Source organism: Delphinus delphis, chromosome 8 (genome assembly GCF_949987515.2).
Source record: "Delphinus delphis chromosome 8, mDelDel1.2, whole genome shotgun sequence".
NCBI lineage: Eukaryota > Metazoa > Chordata > Mammalia > Artiodactyla > Delphinidae > Delphinus > Delphinus delphis.
Window position 1 is genome coordinate 108,174,176 of NC_082690.1, and position 12,372 is coordinate 108,186,547.

General features: G+C 61.4%; 1 protein-coding gene across 4 annotated transcripts in view; it reads left to right on the plus strand.

Moving 5' to 3' along the window:
• Window positions 1–11,186, plus strand: part of CARS1 (cysteinyl-tRNA synthetase 1) — a 47,030-nt gene extending 35,844 nt beyond the window's left edge. For 3 of the 4 annotated variants that reach the window (XM_060019483.1, XM_060019480.1, XM_060019481.1), the window contains 6 exons: window positions 630–711; window positions 6,643–6,723; window positions 7,270–7,337; window positions 9,754–9,813; window positions 10,215–10,298; window positions 10,881–11,186. In XM_060019483.1, the coding sequence (XP_059875466.1) occupies window positions 630–711; window positions 6,643–6,723; window positions 7,270–7,337; window positions 9,754–9,813; window positions 10,215–10,298; window positions 10,881–11,015 (510 nt within the window). In that variant the 3' untranslated portion in view covers window positions 11,016–11,186. The remainder of the gene's footprint in view (window positions 1–629; window positions 712–6,642; window positions 6,724–7,269; window positions 7,338–9,753; window positions 9,814–10,214; window positions 10,299–10,880) is intronic. The other variant, XM_060019482.1, reaches the window with a different exon arrangement.
• The last annotated feature ends 1,186 nt before the right edge of the window (window positions 11,187–12,372 follow it).

A 12,372-nucleotide genomic window follows, 5' to 3' on the forward strand; every position in this document is an offset into this window, starting at 1 on the left:
AAGGTTTTCCATAAAATTGTTATTTCTCTGGTTTGGATTCACCCTCTTGGGTTTTCCTTTTCCAGTGGGCTTTGCGTCCCACAGCCACCTCTGAGTCACCGCGGGTGGTTCAGTGTTGCACAGACGTGAGGGTGCGTGTGGACAGCAGACAGTTGATGGTACACAGGCGTGTGTGTGGCCTCAGGTCGGACCCAAGCACGGCCGGGCTCTGTGGTGCCGGCCCCGGTGGAAGGGAGGCCCCAGCCCAGGAGGAACGGCCTCAGCCTCAGAAAACCATCCCTCCTGGGAACGCTCAGTGTCACCTTACGGACAGGCTTTTAACAGCCGTGTGTCTGCCTGAGACAAAGGGGCTCCTGTGAGCCACTGGGCGGGGCCGCCCACAGGACTCAGTTCGCTGGGGGGAAGGGGACCCTCTTACTGTGCTGTCCGCGCCGCCACGCGGGACGCCCCCGCGTCCATGAGCCGACCGTCGGGGATGGGCACGCGCACCCTGGACGCGGGTCACAACGGGGCGTCCGCCAGCCACACGTCTCTTGGCAGCCCTGCCCTGCGGCGCGTGTACTGGGCTCTGTCCTTCATAAACACGAGGGTGGCTGGTCTCTCGGTGACCCAAAATGTTCTCTCCGCAGCTCGAGCCCACAGTCATGCCGTACCTGCAGGTGTTGTCGGAGTTCCGGGAAGGAGTGCGAAGGGTCGCCCGTGAGCACAGAGGTGAGGCCGTCACGCGCTCCGTGGCCTGGGCACGCCTGGCCGGTCCTCTGCTGCACGTTGTCCTGGGTGCTGTAGGCGATGAGCAGCGTCCCTGGCCTCTGATCACGAGATCCAGGGACCCCCCCCCCCCCCCGCCCCAGTCAAGTCCTGGCCTCTGATCACTAGATCCAGGGACCGCCCCCCGCCCCAGTCAAGTCTTGGCCTCTGATCACGAGATCCAGGGACCCCCTCCGCCCCAGTCAAGTCCTGGCCTCTGATCACGAGATCCAGGGACACCCCCCGCCCCAGTCAAGTCCTGGCCTCTGATCATGAGATCCAGGGACCCCCCCCGCCCCAGTCAAGTCCTGGCCTCTGATCACGAGATCCAGGGACGCCCCCCGCCCCAGTCAAGTCCTGGTAGCCACGCAGACGTCTAGACCAAGTGCCCCTACGGTCAGGGCAGCCGAGCAGAGCCTGGGGACACTGAGGGGCCAGCGTTTCCTCACCTCTTTTGTTTGTGGTGACTCGGTTCTGCTCTCTGGGGCATCCGCAGGGTGAGGACTGGAGGTGTCCTTGTCCCTGCCCTGCAGAGGCTCCGTGGTGACTGCACAGCCTCTGCTGGGGACAGTTCTAGGTTCTGCTCGGGGCCTCGCCAGCGGCCCTGGGGACTTGGGATGAGCTGGGATCAAACGTGTTGTCTTTGGGGCCAGTTTTGAGCAGTTGTTAAGCGGGCGGTGAGTGGCCTCAGTCAGGCAGTCTGCTTCTTACTGTGGTGGTCTGGACTCACAAATGACCACCACGGCTAAAACTGACCTTGCGAGGTTCCGGGCCTGGTCCAGCTGCTGTCCTCACGTTGCTTCTTTAATGTTCGTGATTGGACAGAGGTGGGCAGCGAAGCCCCTGGAAGGTAGAGGCCTCGCCTGGGGTCACGTGGGGGTCGGGGCAGACCCCCACTGTCGTCGCCTGGTGTGCTGTGCCCCCCCCCCAGTCCCCTGTGTGATGAGAAGTCACACCTGGAGCTCATCCGGGTGGGGCCTCCCAAGGGTGGAGCCGGCAGAGGCCAGATAGGCGGTCAGGGAGCCTCCAGGGGAGCTATGCCTCAGTGGGGAGTGGGCAGGCCCCGGGGTGGGGCGGGAGCTGGCCGGGGCCTGTCCCAGGGCCAGCAGAGCAGGGGGGCTCTACCGACAGAGAAGAAAGAAGCAGTTTCTCCTTTAGTGCCCACAGTCCATTTGGCCAGAGAGCTCAGGCCTGGCCAGCAGGGATGTGGAGTGTGGGTGTGTGACCAGGAGAGGCTTGGGAAATTGGGAAGAAGTTAGAAGGGCCGGGACGGGCACACGGTCAGAATGGGAGACCGGCAGGGCGTCACTGGAGAGATGGTAGCCATTAGCTGTCGTCGTTCTTTTATTGTGGTTAAATGTACACAATGTAGGAGTTTCCACCTCAGCCATTTCTAAGTGTAAAGTTCAGTGGCCTTAAGTGATTCACATTGTTCTGAACCATCACCGCCATCCATCTCTAGAACTTTCCATCTTCCCAAACATCTGTCCCCGTTAAACACGCACTCCCCTCCCCTCCCGCAACCCCTCATCCCCACCGTCTACTTTCTGTCTCTCTGGATGTGACTTCTCCAGGGACCTCATGTGAGTGGAATCAGACAGCATGTGTCCTTCTACGTCTCGCTTATTTCACTGAGCGTAACGTCCTCAGGGTTCATCCACGTTGTAGCTTGGGTCGGGATTCCCTTCCTTTTCTTAAAAAAAAAAAATTATTTATTTATTTTTGGCTGCACTGGGTCTTGGTTGCCGCACGCGGGCTTTCTCTAGTTGAGGCGAGCGGGGGCTGCTCTTCGTTGCGGTGCGCAGGCTTCTCATTGCAGTGGCTTCTCTTGTTGCGGAGCACGGGCTCTAGGCACGCGGGCTTCGGTAGTTGTTGCACGCGGGCTCGGTAGTTGTGGCTCACGGGCTCTAGAGTGCAGGCTCAGTAGTTGTGGCATGCGGGCTTAGTTGCTCTGCGGCATGTGGGATCTTCCCGGACCAGGACTTGAACCTGTGTCCCCTGCAATGGCAGGCGGATTCTTAACCACTGTGCTCTTCCAGGGAAGCCTCTCCCTTGCTTTTTAAGGCTGAGTAACATTCCATTGTGTGGATGGACCATATTTTGCTCATCCGTTCATCTGTGGGTGGAGCCCGTCTCCTTTTGTAGCATCTCCAAGCCTGCGCCTGACAAGGTCTCCCTGCTCACTGCCCATCTGTTTTCCACTCCCGTGTCACAGCCCCGCCCCACAGTAACCAGCCCTGATGGATGCAGGCTGCCTCGCCCTGAGCCTTGTGGCTCTATGGACAGTACACACGGGGAAGGGTGCGGACCGCAGTTGCAGGGTACGGGGAGGTGCTGGCAGGGGCATCCAGCAGATGGCCACACAGAGACACGCTCCTTCCCTTCTAGAGCCTGGAGTCAGAGCCCCTTGGCGTCTGCAGGGCTGTGAGGTTCCCGGGGCTAGCACGCTTTGCCAGGTGCCCTGGGAAAGTCGCCGCCTTGGCCCACGTCCAGGGAAACCTGTTTTCCTTTGCTGGGCTCCGTCGTGGTGGTGCAGCTGCTTCCTTCCAGAAGGGGCCCTGCCAGCCACCGGCTGCCCCGTCTCTGTGCACCCACCACTGGGAGCCAGTCCACACAGATCCGCCCATCCCCACTGCTGTCCCAGTGCCTCTTCTCCACGGGGCAGCCTCCGCTCCTGTCTGGGCCTTGCGTGAGGTTCCATCCCAGCCCCAGATTCAGTAGCCGCAACTTCAGACCCGGATTTGCACAGCATTGGGAAGACCCCAAGAGCCTTGGCTTCACTCCTGCTGGCATGGCAGGTGGGCGGGGTGGGGGACGGCATCTTCTGTCTCCATGTACGGGCTTCTCCCCGCACCCCACCCTGGAGGCAAGCTCCCCGTCTGTGCTCTTTTAAGGTTGCGTTAGCTGTTCTGAGACCTTTGTTCCATATGTTTAAGAGTTGGTTTATTGAATTCCTCGAAAATATCCAACTGGGGTTTTCCTTTAAACAGAAATAACTTACTGAAGTGAACTCGCGTAACGTAAGCCTGGCCGTTTTAAAGTGAACCCTTCAGTGGCGCTGAGTGCCTTCCCAGTGTTGTGCAGCCACCGTCTCCTGGTCCCAGCATGTTTCCACCCTCCAGGGTCACGCCCCCTGCCCCAGCCCCTGGCAGCCACCAACCTGTGTTCTGTCTCTGGGTTGACCTGTTCTGGGCATTTCACATAAATGGAGTCACACAGTGTGACCTCTTTTCTCTGGCTTCTCAGCAGAATGTTTTCGGGGTTGTCCACACTGTAGCACGTGGCGGTGCTTCATGTTTTTAGGGCAGAGTGATCACCAGATACGTGTACCGCTTCCATGTATCCATTCAGCCGTTGATGGGTGTTTGCACCTTTGGTGAACAGGGCTGCTGTGAACATGCATGTGTAAGCATCAGATTGGGTCCCTGTTTTAGTTGTTTTGGGTACACACTTAGGAGAGGAATTGTGGGATTACACGGTAATTCTGTGTTTAACTTTTTCAAGACCCACCAAAGTGTTTTGCATGGTGGCTGAACCATTATGTGTTCCCACCAGCAGTGCGCGCGAGGGTTCCGATTTCTCCACATCCTTGTCAGCCCCTTTTATTTTCTGTTATTGTTAATAGCCGTCCTGGTGGGTGTGAAGGGGAATCTCATTGCGGCTTTGATTTGCATTTTCCCTGACGAGTAGTGACAACGAGCTGCTTGGCCGTCTGAACCGCTCCTTTGGAGAGTTGTCTATTCAGGCCCTTTGCTCGTTTTTTTTTTTTTTTTTTTAATAATTTTTTAAAATAAATCTATTTATTTTTATTTATTTATTTTTGGCTGCGTTTTTTGGGTATTTGTTGCTGCGCGCAGGCTTTCTCTAGTTGCGGCGAGCGGGGGCTGCTCTTCGTTGTGGTGCGCGGGCTTCTCATTGCGGTGGCTTCTCTTGCTGCGGAGCACGGGCTCTAGGTGTGTGGGCTTCAGTAGCTGTGGCACGCGGACTTAGTTGCTCTGCGTCATGTGGGATCTTCCCAGACCAGGGCTCGAACCCGTGTCACCTGCATTGGCAGGCGGATTCCTAACCACTGCACCATCAGGGAAGTCCCCCTTTGCTCATTTTTACTTGGGTCATTTGTCTTATTGAGCTGTAGGAGCTCTTTCTTTATGGTGGGCACTAGACCCTCTTCAGAAATGTAAGTCGGGAGAGGCTGGAAGAGAAAGCCGGCTCCTAAAGTGAGAAAAAGGTTTGGAAGGAAATCCCGGGGCCAAGTTTGAGCTCCGTGGACCAGAGCAGGTCTCAGATGGAGGTGAGGGTCGCTCTCTCAGCCTTGTGGAGGCCACCTAGAGGATGGCGCCTGAGGGGCCCCAGGGAGGGGTGTCCCTCCCCTGGGGGTATGGCGGGGAGGCGGGGTTGGGCCTGAGGGTGTGGAGGGGAGTTGGTGGCAATGATGGCAGGGCCAGCCTGCTTCCCTTCCCGTTACGGTGAGCAAGCATCCGTTGGGCACTTGCCTGGGCCGGTGCCCTGGGGTCTCCTCAGGGCTCTGGGGGGACCCGTCTGAGCAAGGGGCCCCGAGGGGCAGAATGAGGGGAGGGACCAGATACAAAGGGCCTCGTCCCACCAGCCCTGCTGCGGGGCTGGAACGGGGCTTTTCCTTGACTGGCGCTGCGAAGCGGGAGACTGTGCGTCTCGCACGTGTGGCCGGGGCTCGGGCATCCCCTGAGATGTGTGGGGCATCGTCCGTTCATTCATTCACCCGTGAGTGGACTTGCGGGGCACCTGCACAGTGCTGTGGGAGCACCCCGGGTTCTGGGGACACAGTGGAGACAGGACAGGTGAGTGAGTGACCACGTGGGCCGTGGTCAGTGCTGCGGGGAGGGACGGCGCAGGGCGGGAGGGGTCTGCTTTGCTGGCGCCAGCTGGAGTTCCCACTGGCCCAGTTCTTAGCCCGGAGCTGAATCTGCTTCACCCTGAGGTCAGGGTCTCAGAGCTGGAATGTCCGGGTGAGCCTCTCCTGACGTCTGCATGAACGTGTTTAGTTGGGCTTGAGCCCATATGGACTCTTCAAGCCCAAGTACAAACGGGCTGGCCTCTCCCTGGTCTGGCTGGGCATCAGACACCCTGGGCGCCGTCCGTGATGGCCGTTACAGGACTCTCCCAGGCTCCCCCGAGCTCGTGGGCCTTCACCGGCCCTAACCAGGTGGTGCAGAGGTTAACACTGTCCAGACTTGAAGGGCCCGTCCCGTCAGGCCCAGAGGCCACGCCAGCCGTCTGCTCAGCTCTGCCCACTCTGGCTGCTGCGTGTGTGCCATCTCTCCTGGAAGAGGCACTTCAAAGCCAGTGGGCCGGCCAGGCTCCCCGGGCCGCTGCCCGTTCAAGCCCTGCTCTGGGCGACCACTTCCCTCGGCTGGGGCGAGGCTGGCCAGGAGCGCCAGTGCCCAAGGCAGAGTGTCACCGAGGTGGGGCGTGGGTCCCACCCCCAGGCCTTTGGCCCCTTCTGATCCCTTGCTGGGCCGGGGCCCTGGACGGTGGGACGCGGCCGCCTCTCTCAGGATCGCCTTGCCAGGGCCGCGGGGGCTCGGCGCTCCCAGGCGCCTTCCCAAGTGACCGGGGAGCTCATTCCTGTGCAGCAGAATCCTAGTGCCCCTGGGCCTGCCGCCCGCAGGGCTCTCCCCAGTCCGTGCACCTCTGTGGTCAGTGCCTGCCTCTGAGCAGGGCCCTGAGCCGGTGCACAGGCCACGGGTCCAGGGGCTGCTCTGGGCTCACCAGTGGCCGCGACCTCTGTGTCTCGGCTTCTCCTGCATCTGTGGCCAGTGGAATAGCCCGGCCCCTCCAGAGGCACAGGGGGGCGCTCTTCCGTGGGGCCCGGGCGTTTCCGGGCCCAGTGGACCGAACCGCTTCCTCTGTCCACAGTCCCCGAGGTCCTGCAGCTCAGCGATGCCTTGCGGGACGACATCCTGCCTGAGCTGGGGGTGCGGTTTGAAGACCATGAAGGTGGGTCCTCTGGGCGTGACACCGGGTCAGGGGAGGGACACAGGGTGGAGATTGCTTTTGAGAGGAAGAACTCCGGGACGGGTCCGAGAACGCTCCGCCTTTTACGTGGTGAACCCCCCGTGATGTGTGGTCCTGGGGGACCTGTAGTTGTACCTTCGTGGGCATCACTGCCAGCACCTCCTCTCCTGCGGCCTGACTGCCCGGCGGCCCTGTTTTTGCGGGGCCACTGGCCGCCTTTTCTCATGGCCTGTCACGTGGGAGGCAGCCTGTGTCATGTGGATCGTCAGCAAGTTTCACAGCTTGTGTTTCAACTTGGTGGGAGTTTGGGCTGCATGGAAAATTATTGGATTTTAAACACTCAGATGAATGTCTTATTTTATGACTCCTGGGTGCTCGGTCTTGAGCAGCAAGGCCTCCCCACAGCACAATTAACATTTGACCTATGCGAGCAGGAAGGAGGCCCCGGCTTCTCTCGGGGGCCCCGTGGGCGGGAGTGGTGTGGGCAGCGCTGGGCTCGGCCTCGTCTCACGGCTGTTGGCCTTTCAGGACTGCCCACTGTGGTCAAGTTGGTGGACAGAGATACCTTACTGAGAGAGAGAGAAGAGAAGAAAAGGGTGAGTAAAACCGCAGTGACCTGAGCTGGGTGTTTTGGTTTTTGTTTTAAGTTGTTCTTCTTCTTATTTTTTTTTTTATTGTCTGCGTTTGGTCTTCATTGCTGCACGCTGGCTTTTCTCTAGTTGCAGCAAGCGGGGGCTGCTCTTCGTTGTGGTGCGTGGGCTTCTCATTGCAGTGGCTTCTCTTGTTGCGGAGCACGGGCTCTAGGCGCGCGGGGTTCAGTAGTTGTGGCTCGTGGGCTCTAGAGCGCAGGCTCAGTAGTTGTGGCGCACTGGCTTAGTTGCTCCGTGGCATGTGGGATCTTCCCGGACCAGGGCTCGAACCCGTGTCCCCTGCACTGGCAGGCGGATTCTCAACCACTGCGCCACCAGGGAACTCCCTGAGCTGGGTGTTTATTGAAAAAGTAAATATCACTGGAGTTTTTATACTTCATCTTTAGGAGTTGGCATTTATACTCTTAGTAAAAAGACTAGATAGGTAACTACTTGGCAATTTTCTAACAACAACAACAACAAGATCCAGCTTCTGATGAAGGACCCGGGGTACAAGGGAAGACTTGTCACCTCTGGGAAACTGCGAAGCTGACAGGTGTGGTCATACTTCGCCCTCACCTGAAGTGGTGTCTCCCTGTCCCTGGGGTTGAATGTGTCACAGTCACACCTCCACCCACTCCCGCCCCCAGCACCGTCCTTCTCACGCCTCAGATGTTACTACACCTCCGTGAGCAGGGCTGAGCCAGGGACTCCGTGAAGTGGGACAGTCCCTGCTCTCGGGGACCTCAACGTCCCATAGAAAGAGAGAGGCAGGAACAGACGCAGTGCCTGTCAGATCTGCTGGGCACAGCTCGCTGGGTGCGGGGCCCGAGAGGCCTTAAGAAGAAACCCCAGGGAGAGGAGTTTGGGAGGCTGGGAAGGGGCCTCGACAGGTGTCCACAAGGAGAACTGACGGGTGGGTGGGTGGTCAGGGAGAAGAGCGGCGAGGCTGGCCCGGGGCTTCGCTGGGCGCCGGGGACGCTGGTGTGGACGCCAGGAGGGGCCGAGTTTGAGAATTAAGGAGCCCGGGTGCCGGGGAAGGTCTGGCTGGAGTCAGGCTGGTGTGAGGTTCCGGGAGCTGGGCTTTGACCCCAGTCCAGGCCCTTCTTGGCCCCTCCCCCCCTTCCATCCCGTTCGGTCACCCCCGCTGGCGTCACGTCCCCTGGGTCGGGTTCTCCCCATCCTTGGACACCGCAGCGTGTGGGCCGCCCCGGCCCTTCCCCGGAGGTGACGTGGGGCTCACTCCCGCTCTCCCCCCAGGCGGCCCGGGGCGTAAAGACGGGGCAGTGAACTTGGATCGGTCACCCCTGCCCATGTCTTCACTGGCCGTAAGGCCTTCGCGGGAGGGATTTGCCATACACCTTCCCCCTGGTAGCTCGAGTTTCCAGTCGAGGGAATCCCACCCCAACCCCCGTGTGTGGAGGCGCCTGGGACCACGGCCTCGTAGGCTGTCTTCTGCTCCCCCAGCGGGATAAGCACCTCTGGTCTCTAAGTGGAAAAGCAAAAGCCCTCAGCACCCGTCTTCCCACCTCCCAAGCTCCGTGCCGGGTCCCTCTTCCTCCGTCCACCCTCAGCCCCTCCTGCTCTGCTCAGGTTCTCCGGTGACAAGGCGCATCCTGGGGTGGCCCCGCCCTTGACCGCTGCTCTCTGGGACCCCCCCTTTGCTTCCCCCACTGCACTGCCTGCATTTCCCGCCTCTCTGGCGTCCCCCCACCCAGGTGACCTCACCCCGTCCCAGGGCCCCTCTGCCACCTGTGTGCCTGTGACCGCCGAGTCCTCTCTGGCCCAGACTCCTGTGTCCAGCCGCCTACCTGAGGGCTCCGCTTGGCCAGGAAGCACCCGAAACCCAAGACGTCCAAGAGGGAACGCGTGACCTTCGTTCCCCAAACCCGTTCCTCCTTCCTGTCCGGGGCACACGCCGTCCACATGGTGGCCCGAGCCCAAACCTCCCGAGGCAGCCTCGGGCCCCTCCTCACGGGCGCCCAGCCCAGCGCCCAGGCCCTCCCTCCCTGCCTCCTGCCCGGACGCTGCCTGCCTGGTGGGAAGTGGGCTCTGGCTCCCACCCGTCTCCTCCAGCCAGCCCCCCTCCCGCCCTCCCCAGGTGCCTGGGCCCCTCAGGGTTGGCCCTCGCGTGCTGTCCCTGGTCCCGCACCCGACCGCAGCCCCCCTGCTGCCGGGCAGGTCTGGTCCTTTCTTCATGTTGGTTGTGCTGCAGGTGACCTCACGCATGGTGTCCAGTCACCGCCCCGTGTCGAGAGCAGGGCTGGCTCAGAGCCCAGCTCACAGGGATGGGCGGGGGGACGGCAGGGAGCTTGTCCTGTCCCTCTCCCACCCAAGAGGGGCCTGGGCAGCTCCAGCTCACGGGGCGTTTGCTGTCCCCCAGGCTGAAGAAGAAAAGAGAAGGAAGAAAGAGGAGGCCGCCAGGAAGAGACAAGAGCAGGAAGTAACGTCTGCTCAGGGGCGGGCTGCTGGTGGAAACGCACTTTGACCCCATGCCCTACCCCCTGTGCCTCCTTGGGGCCCAGCCGGGCGCCCCCTCTGCCTCTGTCCCCAGCGGTGGCCCCTCATACAGTGCCCCAGGGAGGCCGGGAGCCCTGGGCGGGGACAGACGTGGCCGCGAGCTCCAGGACGGCTTCTGTGGCCTTCATCCTGCTGTGCTGCGTGCACGGCCGTACCCCTGTTCCTGCAGAGAACACCTGGCTCCCTCCTTTCACTTCCCTCTGCCCAGCCGTCGCTCCCTGAACCTGGGGGCTGGGGTGGGAGCCGACACGGGGTCACGGGCATGGGTCACGGGCATGGGTCCCCCCGCGGGCTCGGAGCAGCGACCCCATGTCTGTGTTCCAGGCGGCAAGGCTGGCCAAGATGAAGGTTCCGCCCAGCGAGATGTTCTTGTCAGAAAGCGACAAGTATTCCAAGTTCGATGAAAACGTAAGAAATCCTTTCTTTCTTTTCAGAACGTTGTTAGACCATTAAATTGGGATGACAGGGGTTTTCAAACTTGGCTGAGAAGATTCTCTGTCCAGGGTGCTGTTTGCAGGAAGGCGGGCTTATGTGGGGCTGTTTCAGGTCCAGCACGTGCAGCCCAGTACCCAGGGCCGCCCCTCCCTCACCGCGGCCCAGCGGCTCTGGTGCCGGGTGTTGTGGCCTGGGCCGGTTGATGGATTTGCAGGGACTCACCCCACAGACAATCCAGAAGGGCCATGGCACAGATGTGCCCATTGCTCCAGGGGCTCTTCAGCGTGGCTACTCATGGCTGCTTGGCCTCGAGACCCTCAGGCCTCCCTCACTGGTCTTGTACGTATTTGCTCGTATCAGAACCATGTCGACCTGGTGGGGAACGGTGCCCCTCACCCCTCAGGCAGGGGGGCACCCCAGGATGGTCGCTTCCCAGAGGCTAGCACGGGCACCTCGGAGCAGTGCGCTGGGTCCAGAGCGTGGCGGGGAGTGGATGCCGGGCAGGCGGACTGGCCTGGTCGGTGGGCGGTGACCGCCCGTGCTCTCGCCTTTCAGGGTCTGCCCACACACGACACGGAAGGCAAAGAGCTGAGCAAAGGGCAGGCCAAGAAGCTGAAGAAGCTCTTCGAGGCCCAGGAAAAGCTGCACCAGGAATACCTGCAGCTGGTTCAGAATGGAAGCATCCCGTGAAGGTGGGGCCGAGGCTCCACACCGCCCCGGGGGCACCAGCTCCCCGCCCCGGGGACTCTGCCGCCCGCCCTCGGGGCCTAAGTTAAGGGTTCTGTCCGGAGAGGGCTGGGCCACCTCCGGCTCTGAAACGTCAGCAATAAAGTCTTCCCAACGCGAGGCCGGGCTCTGTCTGCCGTCACCCTGCATGGTCAGCGCACGAGGGGGCCCGGCCGGGCTGCGTGGTCAGCAGGTCACGACACGGGAGCTCAGGCCACTGAGCGGCTGCAGCTGAGGACTGTCCCCCCCCGCCCCTGCCCCCGTGCAGATGGCTATCGGCTAATCTCTGGTGTGTAGGCGCATTAGGAGGCATTTGAGTAGGAAAAAGACAGGCTCAAGCTGGCAGAGCCCGCTGGCGCCTCGCACAAAGGCTGCTCGGCCGGGTGCCCGGGTCCTGCTGGGTCAGCTCGGCGCCCTGTCTCCACAGCGATTCCGCGGGCGGGTGGGCCGGCTCAGCACGGCTGGCGATGAGATGGGAGGAGGGGGGATCTCAGCAGCACAGGGCAGCGATGTCCCCAGGTCCCAGCCAGGCGAGCGTGTCCTCACCAGCCTGCTCTCGCATTCTTACTCCCGGGGCTGAGAATCCCCACCTGAGCTCCAGGCCTGGATGGAGCAGGGTGGCAGCGAGCCGGGACCGGCTCCACCTGCAGAAGCGCGGGGCCAAGTCAGATCCGCGAGAACCGGCGATGGAGCCCTCGGGGCTGGGAGACGACATCCAGGTCTCGCTCGCGGCGATGGCGAGGCAGGGGGCTGGGGTCGGGGTTGGCACTGTCCAGTGGTGGCCACGCTCACCCTTCACCCCCGCGGCCTGCTCGTAGGAGCATCACCCCCAGAGCAGGCGGGGAGCAGCCTGCTGGCCGGTGCCGGCTGCTCTGGGGGGCTCCCACCCACCCAGCCACACGTGGAGCACGACAGCTGTGACCCCACGACGACAGGCCCTGCATATGTTCGACTTTTGAACCTTGTAAATGTTCTACGTTAAAAAAAATAAGCCAGTAAGAAAAACGGCCCCAAAACGAAGTGGAGCAAACCCAGGGCAGTTACCTACCTAACAAGTCACCCCAGCATTTAGTGCCTGAAGTGACAACGAGCTTATTATTGACCCTGGGGGTTCCAGGTTGACCGGCTCCTCTGGGCGGGTCTGAGTCAGGGCCCCACACCGGGTGCGGTCAGAGGGCGGGGGGTCTGCGTGCTCATGCCCGGGTCCTGGGCGGGGGATGCTGGGCTGTGGCCTCCAGGTCGGCAGCCTCTGCGGGTCCCAGGAGAGTTGGGCACCACGTGCCCTTTGGGATCTAACCTCAGAGGTCACGCGGACGCCCTC